The sequence below is a fragment of the Tupaia chinensis genome, unplaced genomic scaffold, assembly GCF_000334495.1.
Source record: "Tupaia chinensis unplaced genomic scaffold, TupChi_1.0 Scaffold000258_1, whole genome shotgun sequence".
NCBI lineage: Eukaryota > Metazoa > Chordata > Mammalia > Scandentia > Tupaiidae > Tupaia > Tupaia belangeri.
In genome coordinates, this window is record NW_006159738.1 from 748781 (window position 1) to 775099 (window position 26319).

At 43.1% G+C, this 26319-nt stretch overlaps 1 protein-coding gene across 6 annotated transcripts in view; it reads left to right on the top strand.

Annotated features, from left to right (window-relative positions):
* SBNO1 (strawberry notch homolog 1) overlaps nt 1-26319 on the top strand; it is an 84511-nt gene that overhangs the window by 14955 nt on the left and 43237 nt on the right. Inside the window, exons 3-10 of one of the 6 annotated variants that reach the window (XM_027772175.1) lie at nt 1895-2006; nt 7025-7337; nt 10683-10783; nt 13805-13901; nt 18776-18936; nt 20182-20315; nt 20544-20634; nt 23264-23425. In XM_027772175.1, the coding sequence (XP_027627976.1) occupies nt 1895-2006; nt 7025-7337; nt 10683-10783; nt 13805-13901; nt 18776-18936; nt 20182-20315; nt 20544-20634; nt 23264-23425 (1171 nt within the window). Of the gene's footprint in view, nt 1-1894; nt 2007-2160; nt 2167-7021; nt 7338-10682; nt 10784-13804; nt 13902-18775; nt 18937-20181; nt 20316-20543; nt 20635-23263; nt 23426-26319 lie in introns of all 6 variants that reach the window. The other 5 variants (XM_014588076.2, XM_027772172.1, XM_014588078.2 and 2 more) reach the window with 5 other exon arrangements.

Genomic DNA, 26319 nt, shown 5'->3' on the forward strand with positions numbered 1-26319 from the left:
GGTAAGAGTCTTCCTAAAACCTCTAGTCATAGAAATAGGTTTTGTTCCCTTTATTTGTCAATTTTTTGTAGAGATAGGTATTGTTAATCCTTTAAGTATACCTGTGAATGATATTTTTATGTTAATTATTCATGTGTATTCATGAAGTAGAAAATACTTGTGATGAAAACCAACAGAACAGAGTATTTTCTGTTCTTGGGTCCTTCAGAAAGGTCATGGAAAATGTAAATCTGAATAAACTATGCAGAATTTCAAAATTTCTTTGTGCCAAAATAAATTCATACTATCTTTAGTTTTTGCTATAAGGTATGTGTGCTCTCTAGAGAGCAGTGGAGGGAGAGAGAGGGAAAATGAGACAACCTCACCCCCCCCCCCCCCCGGGGAGTATTTGTTGTTCATGCTCCCTTCTCTTCTACTCTACTGTTGGAATTTTGGGCATGCACACATATGTACTCAGTGTGTTTCTTAAGCCACTGGATCTGAGATTCAAATCTCATAGTCATCCATGTGGGATCCAGCCACCTTAACTTCCATACCCTGTGGCTGGTCCTAAACTTAAGTGCCACTTAGTGCATTAAAATTAGGTGTGGAGACTGAAGTAGTAGTTCCCATTAAACTAGAACCAGAGACGGTACCTACTCCGGCTTTATTAAATGTGAGGGTGAGAGTGATTTAGATTTGGCATTATTTCTAAAGCACTTTAGGATTGGAGTAGGAAACAACTTTTTTTTTTTTTTTTTTTAAATCATAGGGCTAGGGCCCTCACTGAAGAGAGAGAGAGAGAGAGAGAGAGAGAGAGAGAGAAAGAAAGGTATGGGACTGGTAGATGGTGTCGTGGTTATGTTGCTGGACTCCCATGTAGCCGACTGTGGTTCAAGTCCTGGACCCTGCGACTTAAAACTCATGCTAGGTGCATTTGTGTCCAAAATCCTGAGAAGAGAATGGTGGAGAAGGGATTGAACCATGGCCATCCCCCCTTGGGGATGATTTCTCGCTTTCTGTCTGTCTGTCTAGTGACTGCACGTGCCCTATAGAAAAATTTCTCTTTAAAAAGAAAAAAATGATAGAAGGGAAGTGAGGAAACCTCCCCCCCCCAGGGGATGACCTCGCTGTAATCCCTTCCCTCCATTCTCTTCTCAGGATCTTGGGAACACATACATGCATCTGGCATGACTTTTAAGTCGCTGGGTCTGTGACTCAACCCATGTAGTTGGCCATGAGGGGTCTGGGGTCTAGCTCACTTAACCTCCACATCACCTACTAGCCCGAAAAAGACTTTTGAACATGAAATAGTTATTATTCTATCCTTCTGTAAGCTTTTTGAACTCCACTCATATATCTGTATAAGAGATGAATTATTTAGAGGTTTTTTTGAGGATTATTAATCTCCTTAGTAATCTTTGCATTTCTTGGGACCAGTCTTCTGTGGTTTCACTGTATATATTCTCTGAAAGCAAATAAGATTCCGATGGCTTTTTTTTTTTAAGTTTATTTCTTCAGAGAGAGAAAGAAAGACTTGTGTGAGTAAACAGGCGTGGATACATGCAGGCATAAATAGCTGTCCCGACAGAGCCTTGACCCTGCCACCCTCCCTCAGCCCCAGCCAGCCCCAGACTGTTAGTACACACATTTTTAGCACACACAGGGAGGTTTCTGGATGCAAACCCAGAAACCTTTATGTGATCAGCCCTGCACAATGTTAACATTTTCAAGTGGCACTGGTAACATACTTTTGTGATTTTATGCTTGCAAATATTATGTCTGTTGTCAGAAATTTCACATACATTTTGAATGTGGAGCCTTGTATTTTTTTTGTTTTAATAAAATAAAGCAACTCTTGTTCTTGAAACAGATTTAACTGCATCTAAAAATTTTTTCCCCTAATGTTGTATTCTCTCCAGTCAGTGCCACTTAGTGCATTAGAACTAGGTGTGGAGACTGAAGCAGCAGTTCCTGTTAAACAAGAGCCAGAGACGGTACCCACTCCAGCTCTATTAAATGTGAGGGTAAGAGTGATTTAGATTTGGCATTACTTCTAAAACAGTTTAGGGTTATAATAGAAAGTACTTTTTATATGACGTAGTTATATCTCTGCAGTCTGCTTCTTGCTGCTTTCCCAGTATGTTACCTCTTACTTTGTAATACAGAAATTTTCAGGACCAGCAGGTGGCGTGGTGGTTAAGGGCGCTGGACCCCCACATGGCCATCTGCGGTTCGAGTCCCACTTGCTTTCCCGCTTTTCTTCTCTCTCACTCACTCACTCTCTCGCTTTGTCCCTCTCTGGTCAAATTAAAATAAATACATAATAATTCTTTAAAAAATATGCAGAAATTTTCTTTCCTTTTTTTTTTTTTAATTGCCAGAGGGCACATGCACTTGAGAGGGAGAAAAAGAGAGGGAGCAGACCCTCCTAAATGAGGTGTGGTCACAATCTGCTCTCCTCACCTTGCTGGGATGTGGGGCACACGTCAATACCTGCTTTGGTTTCAAACTACCGGGGTCAGGGTTTGAGTCATGGTAGCCATGTGGGTTCTGGCTCACTTAGCCACTAGGCCAGGCTTATAAAACATTTCTTTTTTTTTTTAAGAGAGATTTTTGCTATAGGGCATGTGCACTTGCCAGAGAGAGAGACAGACAGACAGAAAGCAAGCAATCCCTCATCAGGGGAGATGGCCATGTTGCAGTCCTCCCTCCTCCATTCTTTTCTTGGGATTTTGGATATGCTCGTACATGCACCCCGCACGGGTTTCAAACTGCTGGGTCCAGGACTTGAACTGCAGTTGACCATGTGGGAGTTCAGTGACATAAACATTACTCCATTGCTGGTTCCAACATATAATTTTTTTTTTAAGAATTAATTTATTTTTAACTTATTATTATTTTCCAGTTTGATCAGACAGACAGAGGGAGGGAAAGTGAGAAACCAAGCCACCAGGTCCAGGAGTTGAACCACGGTCTGCCATGTGGGAGTTCAGCACCTTTAACCACCACACCACCTGCTGGTTCCCCAATGTTTAATTTTTTTAATTAAAAGATTTTTGGGGGGGACCAGCACGTGGCGTGGTGGTTAAGGCGCTGGATACTCCCACATGGCCAGCCAGGGTTCGAGTCCTGAATCTGGTGGCTTGCTTTCTCACTTCCTTTCTCTCTCACTCTCACCCTCTGTCTCTCTCGTCAAATTAGGAAATAAATGAATGAATAAATTTAAAAAAATAAATAATAATTTTAAAAAAAGATTTTTTTTTAAGTTTTGTTATACGGATATGTGCTTGGCCAAGAGAGACAAGGGTGAGAGGAGGAGTGAGACATCACCCCCAGGGAGATGACCATGCCGTAGTTCCCTCTCCATCCCACCCCAGGGGAGATGACCATGCTGTAGTTCCTTCTCCATCCCACCCCAGGGGAGATGGCCATGCCGTAGTTCCTTCTCCATCCTCCTTTTGGGATTTCGAAAATCCACACACAAGCCTCCAGTATGATATTCAGCCACTGGGTCCAGGACTGGCGAACTACAGTCTGCCATGTGGGATCCAGTGTCTTAATCTCCATGCCACCTGGTGGTCCATTTCTTTAATTTTTTTGGTGCTTAGGTTAGTTAGAAGCTACTTAGAGCAAAACAAAATTCTTTGAGTTTATTGCAGATGGTACAAAATTCACAAAGTGAAGGAGAAATACACCTTACCCTAATACTGTTTTCATTTTTGTTTGTTTATTTCAGCTTTTGTCCACTGGTACATATAGTTTCTATGTGATTATGCTTTAGAGTTTCTTTGATTTTTACCTTAAACTTAGCAGTTAATTATTGTTTTGAGATTTTTTTGCTATAGGGTGTGGGCATTTGCCATAGAGCCAGATAAACAAAGTGAGAAGTCACCCCCTAAGGCGATGGCTATGCTACAATCCCTTTTCCATTCTTCTCTTGAGATGTTGGGCACCCACGCCGCATGCACACACATGCACCTGGTGTAAGTTTTAAGTCTGGGACTCGTACCAAAGTTGACTACCTGGGAGTCCAGCGGTGAACCTTTATGCTATCTGCTGTGGTCCCCAAGCTTAGCAGTTATTAACTGAAGCTTTATAGGATAAAATTATTGGAAAAACTGTTAGGTTGATACTGGATACACTGTGATAAGTGATTGTTAGGAGTTTTATTTAAAATTGATAAATATGAGCCAGCCAGAGGTGGTGTGGTTAAGGTGGCTGGATTCCACCTGGCAGGCTGTGTGGTTTGAGTTCCAGACCTGGCGGCCTGAAAAACGTGCTGAGTGCATGTGGCCATAGTCTTGAAGGAGGGGGAAATTGCTCATGAGGGAGGCTTTCCCATGTTCCCTCGGTCACTCGCTCTCTACCTGGCAAGACCTTGTGCCCTATGGCAACATTTCAAACAGTGATAGTGATACAGAAGTCCTTTGTTAAAGGAGTACTAGAGTATTAACAGCAGTTTGAAGAACAAAGACAGTAGAGAAGCTCGAATTATAAGCATATCTAAGTCGTACTTATTATCACAGATATGTTTTATCTTCCGGTCAGTGTTACTCAGGGTTTTGGGTGGGAATGCATTTCTTTCTAGTTTCTTTCAAACTCATCTCCAATAAGAAGCAAAATGTTACGTAGTGTCTTAGGCTTAAGGATATTTGTAATTTACCCGACTGGGTCGTTCATGCAACATAGATAAGTAAAATCCTGATTGAGGGGGCTGGCTGGTGGTGTGGTGGTTAAGGGCGCTAGACTCCTATGTGGCTGACCATGGTTCGAGTCCCAGACTTAGCAACTTGCTTTCTCACTTTCCCTTTTCCTCTCTCTCACTCTGTCTCTCTCTGGTCAAAATAACATAAACAAACAAATAAATAAATAAAGTTAAATAAAATAATTCTTAAATAATTACTTAAATAAATTTAATTATTTAATTTATTATTTAATTTTATTTCTTTATTTAATTTGACCAAAGAGGGACAGTGAGAGAGAGCAAGAGGGAAAGTGAGAAAGCAAGCTTCCAGGTCTGGGACTCGAACCGTCATTGGCCATGTGGGAGTCCAGTGCCTTTCACCACCACGCCACCTGCCAGCCTCTGATTAAATAATTCTTTTTGCTTTCGGAGAAGTTTTTGCCATAAGGGTGTGTGTGCTTGCCAGAAAGACAGAGAGAGACAGAGACACAAAGCGAGAAATCACCCCCCCACACACACACACACACACACACGAGAGGAGATAGCCATGACACAATCCCTTCTCCATTCTCCCCTCGGGGGGCATGCCCGCCCCCGTGCCCAGCATGAGTTTAAAGCCACTGGGTCCGGGACACGAACCGCAGTCGACTACATGGGAGTCCAGCGACCTAGCCATATGCCAACTGCTAGTCCCAATAAAATAACTCTTTTGAAAAAAAAATCCTGCTTGGTTATTTATTTATTCTTTTAAGATTTATTTATTTATTTATTTATTTTTGGAGAGATTTTCGCTATAGGGCACATGCGCTCGCCAGACAGACAGAGACATAGAGACAGAAAGCGAGAAATCACCCCTCAGGGGGGATGATCACACCACAATCCCTTTTCCTCCATTCTCCTCTCGGGATCTTGGGCATGCACGCACACACGCCTGGCGTGAGTTTTAAGCCACTGGATCCAGGACGCGAACCACAGTCGACTACATAGGAGTCTAGCGACATAGCCATTACGCTAACTGCTGGTTCCCAAGAATTATTTATTTATTTATTTATTTTTTGAGAGATTTTCACTGTAGGGCGCGTGTGCTCGCCAGACAGACAGAGAGAGACATAGAGACAGTAAGCGAGAAATCACCCCCCAGGGGGCATGATCACGCTGCAATCCCTTCTCCTCCATTCTCCTCTCAGGATCTTGGGCACGCACGCACACGCGCCCGGGGTGAGTTTTAAGCCACCAGGTCCAGGACACGAACCGCGGTCGACTACATGGGAGTCTAGCGACATAGCCATTACGCTAACTGCTGGTTCCCAATTATTTATTATTTTTTAAAAAATTGTTTAATTTTTAAACTTTTTCATTCATTTATTTTAAATTTGACCAGAGAGAGAGACAGAGAGAAAAGGAGAGTGAGAAAGAAAGCCACCAGGTCCAGGACTCGAACCATGGTCAGCCATATGGGAGTGTCTATCGCCTTATCCACTATGCCACCTGCTGGCCCCATTTATTTCATTTTATTTATCTATTTTTTTAAAATTTATTTTAATTTGACTAGAGAGAGATACCATAGAGAGAGAGAGAGGAGGGAGGGAGGGAAGGATAAAGAGAGAAAGAGAGAGTGGGAAAGTAAGCCTCTAGGTCCGGGGTTCAACCTGTGTTTGGCCTTAACCACCGTGCCACCTGCTGGTCTCTGTCTTTGGTTTTTGAGTTCTAGATTTTGGTATAGTCTGTGTGATAACAAAGTGTTAGACAGGAATTATAAAGTGGTAGAAGTGGTCAATGGGCCCCTTAGAGACCAAGCCTCCAGAGGCTTAAGTGATTTGCCTAAAGTTATATACCTGTGGGGCAGTGCTGCTGTTAGAAATTCCCCCCCCCTTTTCTTTTGAAGAATCATTTATTTATTATTTTACCTTAATCTAGTCATCAGAGAGAGAGAGAGAGAGAGAAGGGAACGTGGAGAGCAAGCTGCCAGGACAGGGATTGAACCCCGGTCAGCCCCGTGGGAGTCCAGCATCCCAACCATCATGCTACTTGCTTGCCCCTTTAAGTTAATTTCTTCTTACCCCTTCCATATATCAGTTACTGTACATCACAGTTTAGTTCGGGTAGTTTCATCTTATGCAGGCTGTCCCCTACAGTTATGTAACCTTATTTTCCTTAAAGTAGTATGCTTTACTACCTAGGTGACTTATAACTAATGTCTAATGAGAAGCGTAATGCCAATATTTAGGGAAGAATAAAAGTCAATTTTAGGTTTTTCAGTGGCCTGTCATGTTTGTGGGTACAGCTGCATTCTAGTACCCTGCATTCTAAAATAAAGCATGTCTTCAGTGCTGTGACGTGTGTTGTTTTCTGGTCTAGCAGCAGCCTCCGTCTACTACCACGTTTGTGCTGAATCAAATAAATCAGCTTCCGACCTTGGCATCTACAATTGTGATGACTAAAACACCACCTGTAACCACCAATAGGCAAACCATCACTTTAACAAAGTTTATCCAGACTACTGCAAACACACGGCCTTCAGTCTCAGCACCAGTAGTACGAAATGCCATGACTTCTGCACCTTCCAAAGACCCTGTTCAACTTAAGGATCTACTCAAAAACAACAGTCTTAACGAACTTATGAAGTTGAAGCCTCCTGCTAATATAGCTCAGCCAGTTGCAACAGCAGCCAGTAAGTCTTTTCTCTTTGCAGTAGTATCAACGTTCTGCCTTTGATGAGCTATGGCACGGATTATTTTTAAGTGTTTATTTGGGTCGTAAGAAAACTGGGCATGGGGCCAGCCAGGTAGAGTGGTAGTCAAGGTGGCTGGATCTCACCTAGCTGACTGCCTGGTTCTAGTCCTTTACACACCTGCTAGAAAGATTTGCTGGGCATCTGTCCGTGTGTGCCCAAAATCCCAGGAGGAGAATAGAGGAGAAGGGATTGCAGCATGAGGGAGTGCTTTCTTAGGATCTGCTCTCTGGTTCTGGCAAGTGCGTACCCTGAAGCAAATTTTTAAAAAGGCATGAAAGAGGTGTTCTTTGTATTATCCTCGACACCTACAGTGTTGTTATTTTATACTTACAGTGTGTGCATAATTCAAGGGAAGCAAAAGTTTGGGAGCCGTGGTAGAGCATCCAGCTTCAAAATGAAGTATGTGAGATTGGGCACATTAACACCGTGAGATCTTAGCTCTACGCATGATTAATAATCAGCATTTGCTTTGCCTTTTTTTGTTTGTTTGTTTTAAAGAATTATCCATTTAATTTTACTTATCGTTGCTGTTATTTTTCAGTTTGAGCAGAGAGAGAGAGAGAGATAGAGAGACAGAGAGAGGAAGCAAGCAAGCAAGCCACAAGGGCTGGGACTCAAACTGTGGTTGGCCATGTGGGAGTCCAGCACTTTAACCACCTGGCCCCCAGTCAGCATTTTCTTAACCCTTTAAGCCGGTGCTTCTCATGCTTTTTGTTCCTGTAATCATTTGCAGATCTTCTTCAAAAGCAAACGCTGATTCAGATTAAGGCCCAAAATGTGTTTCTAATGAGTTCTCCAGGAATGCTCTTGCCTAGGGGTCTTTGGACTGTGTTTTAGATAGTAGGCACTGTAGATACTTGGCAACTTTGTTTTTAACTTTATTTATTTATTTATTCATTCACTTATTCGTTCATTTATTCATTCTTTGATTGATTGATTAATTGGCTGGAGAGGTTTTTGCTATAGTGCGCGTGCACTCGCCAGAAAGACAGAAGAGACAGAGAGATAGAAAGCGAGAAATTGCCCCCCGGGGGGATGGCCATGCCACAATCCCTTCTCCTCCTCCATTCTCCTCTTGAGATCTTGGGCACGCATGCACATGGTCCCGGCACGAGTTTAAGCCACCATGTCCAAGACTTGAACTGTAGTCAACTACGTGGGAGTCCAGTGATAGCCATTACGCCACCTGCTGGTCCTGATTTTATTTATTATTTCAGTTTTGCTGTAGGGCACATGCACTCACCAGGGAGAGACCGAGAAAGGGAAAGTGGGAAAGGGAGTCTCTAAGCCCAGGACCATCTGAGTGGCACCTTACTGCTGCACCACTGTCACTGGCCCTGGTTAGGTTGTTCTTTTTTTTTTTTTTTTTTTTGGAGAGGTTTTTGCTATAGGGCACATGCACTCGCCAGACAGACAGAGACAGACAGTCAGAAAGCGAGAAATCACCCCCCAGGGGAGATGGCCATGCTGCTATTCCTTCTCCTCCATTCTCCTCTTGGGATCTTGGGCACGCACGCACACACGCCCGGTGTGAGTTTAAGCCACCGGGTCCAGGACTCGAACCACGATCGACTACATGGGAGTCCAGTGACATAGCCATTACGCTGATTGCTGGTCCCAGGTTGTTCATTTTAAGATTTTTGCCATAGGGATGTATGTACTTGCCAGAGAGCTAGATGGAGAAACAGAGAGACACAGTGAGAAGAAAAGTGAGAAATCACCCCCCCAGGGGGTCTGAGCATGCCATGAACCCTTCTGCTCTATTCTCTTGGCATTTTGGGCGTGCACGCACATGCCAGGAGTGATTTTTCAAGGCAGCATGTCTGGGATTAGAACTGTGGTCGGCCATGTGGGAGTCCAGCACCTTCTTAACCACCACACCTTCTGCTGTGGTGTTTTTTTATGTTTAAAAGATTTATTTTATTTTATTTGTTCATCTATGTTCTCCAATTTGAGCAGAGAGAAACAGAGGGGGGGAGTAAAAGAAAGCCACCAAGTCCAAGACTTGAACCATGGTCAGCCACGTGGGCATCCAGTGCCTTAACTACCATGTCACCTGCTGGCCTCCTCTTTAGGTTTTTTAACATGAGCCAGGCAAAGTATCTCAAATTAATGCTGGCTCTTTTTTCTGTCTGTCTCTCTCTCTTTTTTTTCCCCCCATAGATTTTTGCCACAGGGCGTGCACACTCGCTGGAAAAAGAGACAGAAAGCCAGAAATCACCCCACAGAGGGGATGGCCACCCCGCAGTCCCTTCTCCTCCATTCTTCTTTCGGGATCTTGAGCATTAGCCACATTTGCCTGGCGTGAGTGTAAGCCGCTGTTCTGGAACTCACACAGTGGTCGACTACGTGGGAGTCCAGGGACTTAACCATTAAGCCATTTGCTGGTCCCATTGGCTGACTCTCGGTGTTCGTGTTAAACTATCAAACAGTTCTGATAAGGTGTTTTTCTGGTACACACTTTCCAAATTTCCCACGTACACATTTCCTCTTGACTTGTCTAAAGTTAATTTTTCTATAAAGACACAGTTTTTTCCCCAAAGGAATTACTTATTTAATTTTGTTATTAATATTGTCTTTTGCTTTTATGTAGGGCGCGTGTGCTTAAAATGGGGGTGGGGGACAAGCAGAGTGAGAAAGCCAGCCACCAGGTCCGGGACTCAGACTGTGGTTGGCCCTGTGGGAGTCTGGCACCTTAACCACCATGCCACCTGCTGGCCCCAAGACAAAGCACTTTTTTTTTTTTTTTTAAGAGAGATTTTTACGATAGGGCACGTGTGCTCGCTAGAGAGACACAGACAGAAAGTAAGAAATAACTGCCCAGGGGAATGGCCATGCCACAGTCCTTTTCTTCTCAGTCCATTCTCCTTGGGAGATTTTGGGCATGCACACACATGCCTGGCATAAGTTTGAAGCTGCCGTGTCTGGGACTGGAGCTGTGGTTGATTATGTGGTGGTCCAGCGTTGTAACCATTATGCCATCTGCTGGTCCTAAGATAGAACATTTTTTAAATAATTATTTTATTGAACTTTATTTATTTAAATTTGGCCAGATACGGACAGAATGAGAGAGAGTGGGAAAGTAAGGAAGCAAGCCACCAGGTCCAGGACTTGAACTGTGGTCGGCCATGTGGGAGTCCAGCACCTTAACCACCACACCCCACCAAGACAAAACTTTTAATGTTTATGTTTAAGTTAGTAACAGGCAGATGTCTTTTGGTTTGTAATTTTTAAGCTGTAGGAAAATGAGATTTGTTCTAAAACAAATTGATTTCTTTTTAGCTGATGTAAGCAATGGTACAGTAAAGAAAGAGTCTTCTAATAAAGAAGTAGCAAGAATATGGATAAACGACATGAAAATGAGGAGTTTTTCTCCAACCATGGTGAGTTTCAAAACAATGTCTGTTATTTTGTGTAGTAGTCAAGTCTACTTGACTGAAAAATTCTCTGGGATAACTAACCCTCCTGTTTGGTTGGAGAGAGAGCTGCTCCACTCGTAAGTGATGGGTAAGCCCAGCCCCACTGGAGTAAGCTAATCCATACTAAATGGGGTGATGAAGACTTGTATATCTGATAGGATATTGTATTATATGGGTACTGACATCTTTCATTGGACCATATCTGATCAGAAAGATAATGCAGAATTAACCGAAAATACTTAATACCTGTGTTCATTTTAATGTTGAACTTGAACATATGGCTCATTCTAAGCAGCCAGATCATAATAGTACAGTTACGGGTGAGTATAGGATAATTTTTTCTTAGATTTTGGAAATGGTTTAATATTTTAAGTCAGTTCTGTACATTTGCTTATCCTCGGTTTAACACTGTGTATGTGTAGTCCATTTCTATACGCGATATTCCCCATGATTTCCCACTCAGTAAACGTAAAATTTCGTAACCGCTTGGATTATGTATTGCAGTGTCTAGCCATAAAAAGGTATGTGACGCTCATGTTGGGCTGAAGGGTTTGCCGGAACATGAGATAAGACCTCCGTGTTTTGGAGTCGGGGGAGGTGTGAGGGAGCTTGGGCTGGAGTAGGAGAGATTCATTGAGGACATTTGAGGCAGGGAGCTGAGCACTGACAGGCACAGAGGAGGTGACAGGGAACCAGGGTACTTGCCTTGCAGGAAGCTGAAATAATCGATTCCCATTCTGTGGACGATCCTGAATTGAGTTTGAAAAATGTTGGATTTGGTGCAGCTCCAGTGAGGAGGATGTGGGGGGACCTCTCGGGGATTCCCGATGGGCAGTCGTGGAGAGACAGGTTGACAGTTAACTATCTAATCTAAAAGAGAGGAGAAAAAGGCGCTCAAGTAGGGGTCTTGGACACCTTAGAAAAAGGTGTGAGAAGTAAGAAGAAAGGGGTAAGATATGATATGAGCGCACATACGGTACTAAGGATTGCTAGGAGTAAACTGTTCAGATGGAATATGGAATTGGAGACAGCAAAGCAGCCTGTTTCTGAGATCTGGCAGGGACCAGGAGGACAGAGGTTGACAGCACTCGATTTACTTAGCACTGATGTACCAGCAGCTCTTAGAAACTGAGTTTTGGAAACTAAGACTGCACTTTTCTTTAAAGAATGTTTTATGTAGGGCTCATTTGCCCTTCTTTTTTATTCCCAAGATGTTTCTGCTATAGTGCGCATGCACTCGCCAGAAAGAGACAGAGACAGAAAGTGAGAAATCACCCTCTGGGGGGATGGCCACGCCACAATCCTCCTCCTCTGTTTTCCTCTTGGGATCCTGGGCATGTACGCACACGCGCCCGGCGAGAGTTCAAGCCACCAGCTCCAGGTCACGAACCGCAGTCGACTACATGGGAGTCCAGCGACATAGCCATTCCGCTAACTGCTGGTCCTAACATACCAAGAATTCTGTATTGGTCTATTAGTTAAGAAACATCTAACAAACATTACAGATTGGTGGCTTATGGACCAAAACTAGTCAACAAATGTGTTTTCGTTGGCCTTCATAATATTTTGAAGAATTTTGTATTTGTTTCTGATACACAAAAATCCTGATTTCCAGGTTTTCTTGGACAAAGAGGAGTACCTGAGAACCATAGGCCCCCATTCCCACCTTGTAAAGTTTGCCTGTGTTGTGCATTGGTTAGACACCCATCAGGTACTAAGGCCTTCCTCACCCTCAGTTTTCTCTTTGACCCTAAATGTGATGTCAGTTGGCATTTTATATCCACTTGGCATAGAAATATTACCCTGTCTGGTCCCAAATTTTGTGACTTTCAGTGTTACGAACTTATTTTTCAATTATATACCCCTGGTGATTTAAAAAAAAAAAATTAGGGAATGTAGGGTAGAGGGAGAAGGAAGGAGGTAGGGTACCTTATGTAGAAGGAATTCCTGTGTCTTGGAGTAAACGGTGAGAACGTAGGAGTAGAAAGGACCAGAACTGAGGGATTTTTACCCAAGGCTACACAATTAAGAGCAGAAATGGAATTCACATTTTTGGGCCAGTCCCATTTTATCTTCAGTTTCTGAAATTGGACTTCTTTTTGGCTGAATTTCTGACCTTCTGGGTTTTGGACTTTACCCGAGAACTCTGCGGGTTCATGTTCATCACCTCCCATCCCTTCTCCCTTCCACCTCTTTGGAGTTATGTGTCAGCATACTCTGCTCTCGATTCTGAGGCGAGTAAAAACAAGAGCCTACTCTTCCTTTTCAGTGCCATTCCCCCCGAAAGGGCATGTGTGCTTGTTGGGGAGAGGAGAGAGAGTGAGACGGCATCCCTCGGGATGGCCTTGCTTCAGTACTTTTTCCATCTCTCCACTTGGGATTTTGGTCAGCTTGAAGCTGCTGGGTCTGGGACTTGATCTGTGCAGTGGCCATGTGGGGTCTCTCTGCCATAACAACCATGCCACCCACTGACCCTTTAACGCCATGGTAACCGTAGATTCTGACTAGGGTTTCCTTCTCCTCCTCCCTTGGTGTATCTGTTCACAACTGCTTCTCCTTACTCCTCCTTGAGCATGCGCACATTGATGAGCAGCTTAGTGTCCTAATGGTTTTGCTGCTGGTGAAAAGACCTGCTCAGGTCCCTCCTATTCATACCCTGTCCTCTCCTCTCACCTTCAGGGTGTGTAGACAGAGACAAGGGAAACATGCTCCTGAGTGACCACTCACTCTGTTTTCTGGGAACAGCCTGGTTTATCCTGTTTTCTTGGTGTAATTATGAATAGCTCTTTATTTTACTTGCAAGTGTACCAAAGGTTTGGAGTGTAAATCATACGGGGACCTAGGTTTTAGGGAAGCTTAAAGTGGCATTTCATGTTTCCAAGATTGAAGGTTGTAGAGATTCCTCTAGAAGAGTTTTCTTCCTGTGCTGATTAGGCCTCCAGCCTTGGACTTGGCATTAGTATAAATGCTCTTTCTGTATTGCAGAAGGTCCCTGTTGTAAAAGAGGAAGATGAACCAGAGGAAGAAGATGAAGAAGAAATGGGACATGCGGAAACCTATGCGGAGTATATGCCAATAAAATGTATGTGTTTTGGATTTGTCAAAATAACAAAGACTTCCTCTTGAGCTTTAATAACTCCCGCACATACACTAGTACATGTTAGGAGCTATCAGTGTTGGGTGCCTGAGGGGTTGACAAGTCAAGCTATTGTAATATGTTTTAAACTATAATGTGCTTAGTTTTGCTTTTTTGAGAGATTATTGCTATGGGGTGTGTGTGCTCGCTGGAGAGATAGAGACAGAAAGCGAGAAATCACCCCTCGGGAAATGACCACACCACAGTCTCTTCCTTCTCCTTCATTCTCCTCTTGGGTTTTGGGCATGTACGCACACCTACCCAACATGAGTTTTAAGCCACTGGGTTCAGGACTTGGTGGTTGACTATGTGGGAGTACAATGACATAACCATTACACCATCTGTCGGTCCCTGTAATGTGTTTTTTTGTTTGTTTGTTTGTTTTCTTTTTTTCCTTTTGTTAAGGGAGAGTGTTGCTATAGGGCATGTGAGCGCTCTGGAGAGACATAAAGTGAGAAGTTGCCCCTCAGCGGAGCCAGCAGGTGGCGTAGGGGTTAAGGGCGCTGGATTTCCACATGTCTGACTGTGGTCAAGTTCAGGACCTGGCGGCTTGCTTTCTCTCTCTCTCTTCTTCTCTGCCTGTATCTCTGGCCAAATTAAAATGAATAAATATAAAATAATTCTTTAACAAAAAAAAGAAAGAAAGAAAGAACCCCTCAGGGTGGAGGGCCACACAGCAATCCTCCATTCTTCTCTTAGGATTTTGGGCATGTTCACACATATGTCTGGCATGAAGTTTAAGCTACTAGATTTGGGCATTGAACCACTTTCGACTACCTAGGAGTCCAGTAACACAACCATTACACCATCTGCTGGTCCCATGTAATGTCTTTTAAAAAATATGTACGTGAAACTGTTATAGTGAGGTTTTTTAGCTTTATTTTTTAGAGAAAATGTTTTTACTGGAAATCTTTTGTTTTTTTTTTTAATTTAAAAATTTATTTATTTAATGGTATTTATTCATTTATTTTTAGCTTAACCAGAGAGAGACACAAAAAGAAAAAGGGAAAGTGAGAAAGCAAGCCACCAGGTCCGGGACTCAAACCATGGTCAGCCCTTTGGGAGTGTGTAGCATCTTAACCACCATGCCACCTGCTGGTTCACCTATTTTTTTTTTTTAAGTGAGATTTTTGCTATAGGGCTCATATGCTTCCCAGAGAGACAGAGACAGACAGATGGAAAGTGAGAAATCACCCCCTCACAGAGATTGCTGTGTGACAATCCCTTCTCTTCCACTCTCCTCTCTGGATTTTGGGCACATAAGCACATGTGCCCGGTGTGAATTTTAAGTCACCAGGTCAGGGACTTGAATCATGGTTGACTGCATGGGAGTGTAGCAATATAACCAGCCGTCTGCTGGTCCCTGCTGGAAATGTTTTTAAAGCAGAGATTGAAAGAGCTCAAGTTTTATTTATTTAGTTTTTTAAAAATTATTTTAACTTTATTTATTTTAACTTGACCAGGGAGGGATAGAGTGAGAGTGAGAGAGAGTGAGAGAAAGTGAGAAAGCAATCAGCGAGGTCCGGGACTCGAACTATGGTCAGCCATGTGGGAGTCCAGCGCCCTTAACCACCTCAACACCAGCTGGCCTCCAGAGCTCAACTTTTATTTCGTTTCAAGTTACTTTTTCTCATGTGAGTAGTGATTATAACTTCAAACCATATTGCAGATATAAATATATATCTTAGCTTTATATATCTTATCTAAAGCAATCATGAAAACACTGAAATCTTTAAAACAAAGTTATTGCTATTTGAGATGAGTGGTTTCATTAATACCATTTCTGTCTTTTGTATATAACCCTAATTTATTTTGTAGTGGCCACTATATGAAATTAAAAATTATTAATTTTAAGGGTTTTTTTTTGAGAGGTTTTTGCTATAGGGCGCATGTGCTTGCCAGAAAGACAGAGAGAGACAGAGAGGGAGAAAGAGAGAAATAACCCCATGGAGGGATGGCCATGCGGCAATCCCTTCTACTCCATTCTCCTCTCAGGATCCTGGGCACACACGCACGCACATGTGCCCGGCATGAGTTTAAGCCACCAAGTCCAGGACTCAAACCGTGGTTGACTACATGGGAATCCAGCGACATAGCCACCACACCAACTGCTGGTCCCTAATTTTTAGAGTTTATATACACATTTTACTTTTTCCGTATATGCAGGTAAAGTGGAAAATAATTCATGTACTTAGCCTCTATAAAAAGTAAGTAATACCAGGGGGCAGGCAGGTGACATGGTGGTTAAAGGCGCTGGATTCCCACATGACCAACCGCGGTTTGAGACCTAGACCTGGCAGTTTGCTTTCTCACTTTCCATTTCTCTCTTTCTCTTTGTCTGTCTGGTCAAATTATAATAATAACAGATGGAATAAAATAAGTAATACTTTAAAAACAGTGATAACCATTATGTCCTTTTTCATTTTTCATTTAAAAAGTATCTTACTGAAGGGCACATGCTCACCACAGATAAACAGGAAGACAGAGAGAGGGAAAGCACACCACATGGGGCAGCGTCTCCATCATTTTGGGATCATGGGCGTGTATGCACGTTTGCTGAGCATGTTTCTCAAGCAGCCAGGGCCAGGATTTGAGTTGCACAGGTGACCGTGTGAAATCTGGTTCCTTTAATCACTAGGCCATGGAGCTGGCTCTTGTTTTTCTTTATTGGCAGGTCTTGGATGTGCGATAGAGTGAGTGTAGGGGCAGAGGGAGGGCGGATGGGATATGGTCACACTGAAATTTCTCCTCCATTTCTCTATTTGATCAGGATTTTTAGTATACACACGCTGGCTGTTTATTTTAGGCCACTAGGACTGGGGTTGGAAGGAACCACAGTTGGCCTTGTGGGCTCCAGTTCCTGATGCTCGGGGCTTGACTGCTGTACTGGGTCAGCTCAGGAGTTCCATTTAAATTGGATTAAAGTTCTCTCTTTACCATCTATGTATGGATTCCAAGATCTCACATTTTTTTTTTGTCATCTAAAATGAGTTTTAGGAAAAAAAAAATAAGTTTTAGGTTTTGTGATCAGAAACTTCAATATTCTTTTTATAAAATTTCACAAAAGTATCAAAAGAATTTATCCATGGCTTTTTTTTTTTTTTCTCCAGGAGAGTTTTTTTTCCCCCCCTTTGGCCATTGGATGTGTGCGCTCACCAGAAAGACAGAGAGATAGAAAGCGAGAAATCACTCCCCAGGGGAGATGGCCATGCCACAATCCCTTCTCTCGGGATCTTGGGCATGTACACACGCGCTCCTGGCGTGAGTTTAAGCCACCAGGTCCGGGACTTGAACCATGGTCGGCTACATGGGAGTTTAGCGACATAGCTGTTACGCTAACTGCTGGTCCCTATTCATGGCCTTTTAACCATAGGTCAACAAAGTATATCCAGGCCACACTTGCTTCAGTAACGTTTATTGGGATATAGGCAGGGCCACTGGTTTTATACAGCACTTGAGGCTGCATTCACACAGCAGTAACAGCATGAAGAGTTTACAGGAGACTGGCTGGTCTGCAAAGCCCAAGTATTTATCCTTGGACCCTCTATGGGGCAAGTTTTTCTCTGCCCTCATTGAGACAGTTCCTGTTGTATATCGTGGGGAGTTAGTTGCTGTTGTATTTCATAGCCAAGGTTTCCTTTCAAATAGCCTTCAACTAAGGTTACTGCAGATTTGTTTAACTGACTGAGGCGAGTGATTGTTTGGAGTAAATAGACTCCATAATCTAGGATTATGTTCTGTAACAACTGGAGAACCTGGTGGCGTGAATCAAATTGGTAGTTTTCCAGATTTTTTAAAAAAATGTGTGGAGAGCAGCCAATCTAAAAACACGAATTATTTAATTTTATTTTTATTATTTTTTAATTTGACCAGAGAGAGACAGACAGAAAGTGAGAAAGCAAACCACCAGGTCCAGGACTTGAACCATTGTTGAACGTATGGGAGTCCAGCTCCTTAAACACCACGCCACCTCCTGGGCCCAGTTTTCCAGGTCTTTAAATTATCAAGCCTCTACCTAACTCATACATGGTTGATAAACCATTGCTGTCCAGAGGTACATAGCACTTTTGGATCAGTGACCTTGTTTTAGTTTGCTGTAGGGTGCGTGTGTTTACCAGAGAGGGGGAGTGAGAAATGACCCTCTTAGGGGGATGGCCACACAGCAGTCCCTTCTCCACTCTACTCTTGGAATTCTGGACACACATGCATGTGATGTGATTTTTCAAGTCACTGGGCCTGGGACTTGAACTTCTTTTGTTTATTTTTTCAAAGAATTATTTTATTTAACTTTATTTTAATTTGACCAGATAGGGACAGAGAGAGAGAGAGAGAGGTGGGAAGTGAGAAAGCAAGCTGCTAGGTCTGGGACTCAAACCACATTCGTCCATGTGGGAGTCCAGCACCTTTAACCACCGTGCTACTTGCCAGCCCCTGAACTGCTTTTCTCTCTCTCTCTCTCTCTCTCTCTCTCTCTCTTTCTCTTTCTTTCTTTTCAAGGTTTTGCCATAAGATGCGCACACTCCCCAGAGAGAGGGAAAGTTCAGTTACATTCTATGACGGCTGGCAATGTCTAAGTCCCCTCTCTTCCCTTCTCCTCTCGGGATTTTGAGTACGCATGCATATGTACCTGGCATTATTTTCAAGGCATTGTATCCTGGACTCGAACCATGGTTAGCTATGTGGAGTTCAGCATTTTAACCCCACCACCCTCTGGCCCCACTTATTTTTTCTTTGTTAGGAAAAGATTGTAATATGTTATAATAAAACTAAAAATACTATGTAGAATAACTAAAATGAGGTATTTTAAAATTTTCATTTAGTAAAAATTGGCCTACGTCACCCAGATGCTGTAGTGGAAACTAGCTCTTTATCCAGTGTCACTCCTCCTGATGTTTGGTACAAAACATCCATTTCCGAGGAAACTATCGACAATGGCTGGCTGTCAGCATTGCAGCTGGAGGCAATTACATATGCAGCCCAGGTAAATGATCATACTTCCTTATCATCTACAGTATCATTTGTCTTAGTCCATACAATATAGTTGTTTAATACATAGGTAAGCTTTCTTTACATGAAAATCTATGTGACTTATTTTTATTTATTTATTTTTATTGTCAGAGGGCACATGTGAGGGACAGAGAGCGAGCTAGAGAAGGAGAAAGCGCTCCTCAATGAGTTGTGGTCATGCCGTAGTCCTTTCTCCATTTCTCCATCCTCTTGGGATTTGGGGCACACACAGGTGCCCAGTATGTTTTTCAGGCTGCCCGGCCAGGATTTCAACTGTGGTCAGCCATGTGGTATCTGGCTCTGTTAAGCACTAGGTATCGGACCAGTCCTGTAAATATCATTCTTAGAGGTAATTTTTCAGTTTGCTATAGGGTACACGTACTCACCAGCAAGAGTCTGAGGGATGGGGGAAGGTGAGAAGTTGCTCTCCAGGGGAGATGGCCATGCTGCGTTACTTTCACCCCCATTCTCCTCTCAGGATTTGGGGCACATGTGTGCTCGGTATAACTGGATCCAGGACTTGAACTGCATACTCGGCCATGTGGGATCCAGCTGCCTTAACCACCATACCACTGGCTGGCCATGGATAAACTTTACGTGCTAGAAAAATAAGGGCATGGGAAGTATATTTGCATTAGGAAAGACAACTGTCTTAGCCTTTTTAGAATTTATTGGACATATATATTAAAATTAAAGATACATATTCCCTTTTTAATAGTTTTATCACTAGGAGCTATGCCATGTAACTGTTAGGTGAGGGTGTATCTGTGAGTGCATATGGCTCTTCTCCATCTGGAAGACATTTCGGTGAGGTGACTGAGCCAACTCTCTTACCACACTAGGAGTGTTCAAAACACCGTGAGTTAGCATTATCCCAGTTATCTGGAAAGAATGGCTATCATATTCTATGTCTGTAAAATAAGTAACAGCCAGAGTAGCAGTCATTTCATACTCAGTGATGTAAAAGTTTATTCTGCATTTGATCATGGGAGTGTTGTGAGGGCTATGGTGGAATCCTCACCACGTTGTTAACTTTGGTTACCTGTTGCATGGGAGGGCACAGGAAGGAATGTATAGTTTAATATGTAGAAACTGCCCACGCTGAGAGCCAGAGGGCATACCACTCACATAAAGTTTGGTACTCCCAACGCAGCGTGCGAGAAACTGATCACCAGGTCACCTGAAGAATTAGATTAATTACCAGCTTTTCTCTTTTCAGCAACATGAAACATTCCTACCTAATGGAGACCGTGCTGGCTTCTTAATAGGTGATGGTGCTGGTGTCGGAAAAGGGAGGACGATAGCAGGAATTATCTATGAAAATTACTTGTTGAGTAGAAAGAGAGCATTATGGTAAGCATTCAGGTTGGCTGTGGAAGAAGCTTTTATTGGTGAGCAGTTAATTCAGCCTGGGGGGAAATGGATTAGTAAGTGGTCGTGTGTGTAATGTGAAAATATGTGTATATAATGTGTATGTGTTGTTTTTGTATATATACATTTTAAGTGTCTAATCCTGGCTTATGCGTTTTGCTAGAATCAGGTAATTACATTTAATTTGTTTTTTTCTTTTTTTAATAACAGGTTTAGTGTTTCAAATGACTTAAAATACGATGCTGAAAGAGATTTGAGGGATATTGGAGCAAAAAACATTTTGGTCCATTCGTTAAATAAGGTATGAAAGCTTTCCATTCAGTTGGTCGTTCAGTAAATGTTGACTCATCTGTGAGATAGGAATACCAATAGTTTTCTACTTAGTAGGGCTGTTAAAAGGACTAAATGGATTATTCCACAGAAGATGTAGTGAGTACTAGTCACCGATGTTGGTACGTGTGTGACTGTGTACCAGAAACAATCCTGGCGGCGGTTGTATGGTGACAGCAAGACAAGTTTTGTCCCTGTTGTTACGGAGTGTATTTTCTCATTCTCTCATGTCGTCTGTATCTGGTTTTGTTGTTGCTGGGGGGGGGGGGGCGGATTCTTGTTGTAGAGACAGAAAAGGAGAGAGAAAGTGAAAAAGCATCTCCACAGTGGTAGTGGGAGGGATGGCTGCACCACAGTCCCTTCGCTTCTCTTTCACTCTCCTTGGATTTTGGGCATGTACACACAAGACCCCAGCGAGTTGTTCAAGCAAAAACCTAAAAAAAGGAGAAGAAAAGAGAGAGATACAGACATGACTGCTTTAAGTGCCTCCCTACTGACTCTTTGAGAGGTTTTTGCTATAGGGTGTGTGTGCTCATCTCACAGAAAGCTGAATTCAGGGCAATGAGGGGATGGCCATGCCACAGTCCCTTCTCCATTCTCCTCTTGAGATTTCTGGACCTGCATGCACACTCCCAATGTGAGATTTAAGCCACCAGGTCCAGGAGTTAAACTGCGGCTAACCATGTGGGAGTCCAGCACCTTAGGCCTGGTGGTTAAGATAATTGGATCACACATAGCTGACTGCACGGTTCATGTCCCAGACTTGGTGCTTGAGAAATACTGTAGGCACATGTGCATGCCTCAAATCCTGGAAGGAGGAGAGAATGAGAAGAGATTGCAGCATGACCATGCCTCGTGGGAGGTACTTGCTTTTCTCTGTCTCTGGCAAGTGCACGTGCACTCTAGTTTAAAAAAAAAAAAAACAGTGGATGTATATTGTACTTTGAGTTTCCAAATCCTCAGCTGTCTTAGTGTTGTCTTACTCAACAATTGTTTTTGTTTTTGTTTTTGTTTGTTTTTGTTTTTTTGAGAGGTTTTTGCTATAGGATGCATGGTCCCTCAACATCTTAAAAAAAAAAAAATCATTATTTTTAATTTGACCAGAGAGAGATAGGGAGAGGGGGAAAGTGAGAAAGCGAGCTGTCAGGTCTGGGACTCTGCCACGGCCAACCATGTAGAGTCCAGCACCTTAACTACCACTTCAGCTGCTGGCCCCTCAGCAGCTTTGTAAGGAGTGTCACTCAGTGGATTTGTAGTTAAAGAACTGGGTCTTCAGCGACTCAGTTGAAAACTCAAAGGATGTTACTGGCATGTAGAATTGTTTTTGATTTTTGAACAGTGTGATTGAATAAAGGGACATTCATAATTACTCAAAATTTTCATGTATCCCTTAAAATTTTTTTTTTTTTTTTTTTAGGTTTTTGTCATAGGGCATGTATGCTTGCTGGAGGGAGGGAGGAAAAGAGGTTCTCGAGAAAGAGAGGAAATGTGAAAAGTCACCCCCCAACCCCCCAGGGATGACCTTACCTTACTTCAATCCCTTTTTCTCCATTCTCCTGGGATTTTTGGGCATACATGCCTGGTATAATTTTTCTTTTTTATTTTGTTAATTTTTTTTCCCCTAAAAAATTATTTAATGTTGGGACTAGCAGTTAGCGTAATGGCTGTGTCGCTGAACTCCCATGTAGTCGACCGTGGTTTGAGTCCCGGATCTGGTGGCTTAAAACTCACGCTGGGCACGTGTGTGTGTGTGCACAAGATCCTGAGAGGAAAATGGAGGAGAAGGGATTGTGGTGTGGCCATCCCCCTGGGGGGGGTGATTTCTCACTTTCCGTCTCTCTGTCTCTCTCTGTCTGGTGAGCGCACACGCCCTATAGCAAAAACCTCTTCAAAAAAATTATTTAATGTTATTTATTACTATTATTTTTCAAAATTTGGTATAGGGTATGTGTGCTCAGCAGAGACAGACGGAGAGAGAAAATAAGAAAGCAAGCAGGTCTGGGACGGGAACCAGCCAGTCATATGGGAGTTCCGTTCCTTAGCCACTATGCCACCTGCTGGCCTGTACTTTTAGTACAAGAGCATAATATCTGTTACAGTACATGTGACTAGTTTTCTTATAGGGGAGTTTATCTGATTTTTTACTTTCTTTGATAATAGACTTTTCTGACACTCGGAAAAGTAGATTTATTTCTTTTTAACATCAAAGTTATACATGTGTGTACAGAATTTTTATGTATCTTCTTAAGAGGTAATTGGGGGACCAGCAGTTGTGTAACATAGTCGACTGAAGTTTGAGTCCCAGAACCAGTGGCTTAAATTCAAGCCTGGCGCGTGTGTGTGCGTGCCCAAGATCCTGAGAGGAGAAGGGCTTGCAGTGCGGCCATCCCTCCTGGAGGGTGATTTCTTGCTTTCTGTCTCTGTCTCTCTGGTGAGCGCATACCACCCTATAGCAAAAACCTCTCAAAAAAAAGGAAGAAAGAGGTAATTGGACTTCCATGAAACCTGTTATAGGCCTGCTAGCAGGTCGAGATTTGGGTGGGATAAATACTTTAGACAAAAAGGTATACTAATTTAATTGTTCTCTTTTCTCTTTTTAGTTTAAATATGGAAAAATTTCCTCTAAACATAATGGAAGTGTGAAAAAGGGAGTTATTTTTGCAACCTATTCTTCCCTTATTGGTGAAAGTCAGTCTGGTGGTAAATATAAAACTAGGTTAAAACAACTCCTGCATTGGTGCGGTGATGACTTCGATGGAGTGGTATCCTTTAAGACAAAAGTTTTTCCAGTTTTTAATGACGAAAGTTATGTAACAGTAGACCGTTGGAAAACAGGTATCTTGAGATTAAACAGACAGACTGAATGAGAGCTTTAGTGATTAGGTTCAGTCCAGAGGGGTTGGAAAGCTAATATGGCTTTGTATCTTGTCAGATAGGAGACCCATAGTTAAGCTCCTGGTTTAGGAAAATGTTAACAGGTGTGGGGAATGCTGGAAACTGTTCTTTTACGATTCACTTTGTATACATGGTAGTATAAATGCAAACTGTGGGAGAGAGACTTTGCACTAAGTGGTTCCCAAACACAATTGCTTGCAGCATGTCCTGTACTGTCCTGAGTGAAGAACATCCATTTTTGAAATGCTGATGAGCATGGTCACAAGCCATGCTTCTACTTCGATAATTTACCCATAAAGTCTGCGTGGTAGACTGTTCTTGCTACAGTGGCTCCTGTCCTTCATTCTAATTACTAGTTAAGTATCCGGGGACAAGCAGGTGGCATGGAGGTTAAAGTGACTGGATCCCACATTGTTGACTCTGAAGTTCGAGTCCCAGACCTGGAAGCTTCAAAAACCAGGCCAGGCATGTGTTCTTATATACGCAAAATCCTGAGAAGAGAGTGGAGGAGAAGGGATTGTGGTATAGCCACCCTCCTGGGGGCAAGTGATTCCTCTCTTGTCTCTTCAGTGCATGTATATGCCCTATAGTGAAAACTAAAAGAAGAAGAATGAAGTATCTGGGTGCCATACAGTGGCAGAACAGTAATATGCCACATTCTGTGAGGCTGACCTACACGGACTCGCGTCTGGAGAGACTCCCTGAGTGTGCCGGGCACTGCGTGTCTGCTCTGAGGCTCCTGAAGTGAGGGGTAGATTTGGCTTTGGGGTTCTGTTAGGGGTGCTTTCTTCTCTTTCTGTCTTGGTTATTCATGGAACAAATGAACTGAGAAAAGAATGAATAAATATGTGGGACCAGCAGGCAGCATAGTGATTAAGGCGCTAGACATTCCCACATGGCTGACCATGGTTCTAGTCCTGGACCTGGTGGCTTGCTTTCTCACTACCCCCCCCCAGCCCCACCCTAGTCAAATTAAAATAAATGGTGAATAAATAAATAAATTTGTTTTTGAAGAGGTTTTTGCTATAGGGCACATGCACTCACCAGAAAGACAGAAAGCGAGAAATAAAATTTTTTAAAAATCAATAAAAACAAGTTGGCAGGTGATATGGTTAGGGATGCTTTCTCTCACTCCGTCTCTGGCCAAATTAAAATAAATAAATAAATAAAGTTAAATACAACAATTCTTAAATTATATATACATGTATGTACGTGTATATATTTTTAATTTTTTTTTGAGAGATTTTCACTGTAGGGCGCGTGCGCTCGCCAGACAGACAGAGAGAGACATAGAGACAGAAAGCGAGAAATCACCCCCCAGGGGGGATGGTCACGCCGCAATCCCTTCTCCTCCATTCTCCTCTTGGGATCTTGGGCACGCACGCACACATGCCCGGCGTGAGTTTTAAGCCACCGGGTCCGGGACACGAACCGCGGTCGACTACGTGGGAGTCCAGCAACATAGCCATTACGCTAACTGCCGGTTCCCGATATTTTTAAATTTTTTTTTAAATTTAACTTTCTTTTTTTCTTTATTTGACAGAGGGAGACAGGAGGAGAGAGAGAAAAAGTGAGAAAGCAAGCTGCCAGGTCCAGGACTCGAACCACGGTCGACTGTGTGGGAGTCCAGCACTCTTAACCACCATGCTACCAGCTGGCCCCTGTATATACACACACACACACACACACACACACACACACACACACACATTTTTTTTTTCTTTTTTTTAAAGAGAGATTTTTTTTGCTATAGGGCACATGCACTTGCCAGAGAGACAGCAAGAAATCACCCCTTGGGGGATGGCCAACCGTAATTCCTTCTCTTCCATTCTCAGGATTTTGTGCACGCACGCACACATGCCTGGTATGCTGTTTAAGCCACTGGGCCCGTGATTTGAATCGTAGTCAACTATGTGGGATTCCAGTGACGTAACCATTATGCCTTCTGCTAGTCCCAAAATAAATATTTTAAAAGATAAATGAAACTGGTATTTCTGGGCAAGTCCTATAGCCTGATGGTTGGTTCAAATTCTGGAATCTGCCCCTTGAAGTAACACATTGGATGTGTGTGCCCAAGAGCCGCGAGAGGAGGGAGTGAGGAACAAGGGACTGTGGCGTTGCCATTTCCCATGGCGGGTACTTCCTTCCTTACCCTAAGTCTTTCTCGGGTAAGTGCGTATGTTGTCTGCTAAGATGTCCTCTTTTAAGTTTTGCTGTAAGGCACGTGTGCTCGCTGGAGAGGGAAAGAAACTCTTCTAGAGAGGGTGGTCGTGTGCCGGGCCCTTCTCTTCCATTCTCCTCTCAGGGCTTTGGGTCTGCTCGCACAAGTACCCGGCACGTTTCGAAGCCCCCGGGTCCAGCACTCAAAGCCCACTGTGCCACAGATGGCCCAGATTTTTAAAAAGTCCATACAAACTATGTACCTGGTTAACATAATTTCCATACAAACTATGTACCTGGTTAACATAATTACCAAGTTCTGTGGACACCTCTTCGGCTAGAGGAAGCAGTCGAGATGAAGTACCATTGGAGCGCACAGCTGTGATTGTGACATGAGAGCAAATCTGAAGCAAATGTGGCCGAGTTAAGGTTTGACAAAGCTCGTATGTGGGCATTATTTTTTTATTTTTTGAGAGATTTTTTGCTATAGGGCGCATGTACTCGCTAGAAGACCGACAGAAAGCGAGAAATCCCCCCCGGGGGGGGTGGCCACGCCACAATCCCTTCTCCTCCATTCTCCTCTTGGGATCTTGGGCACACA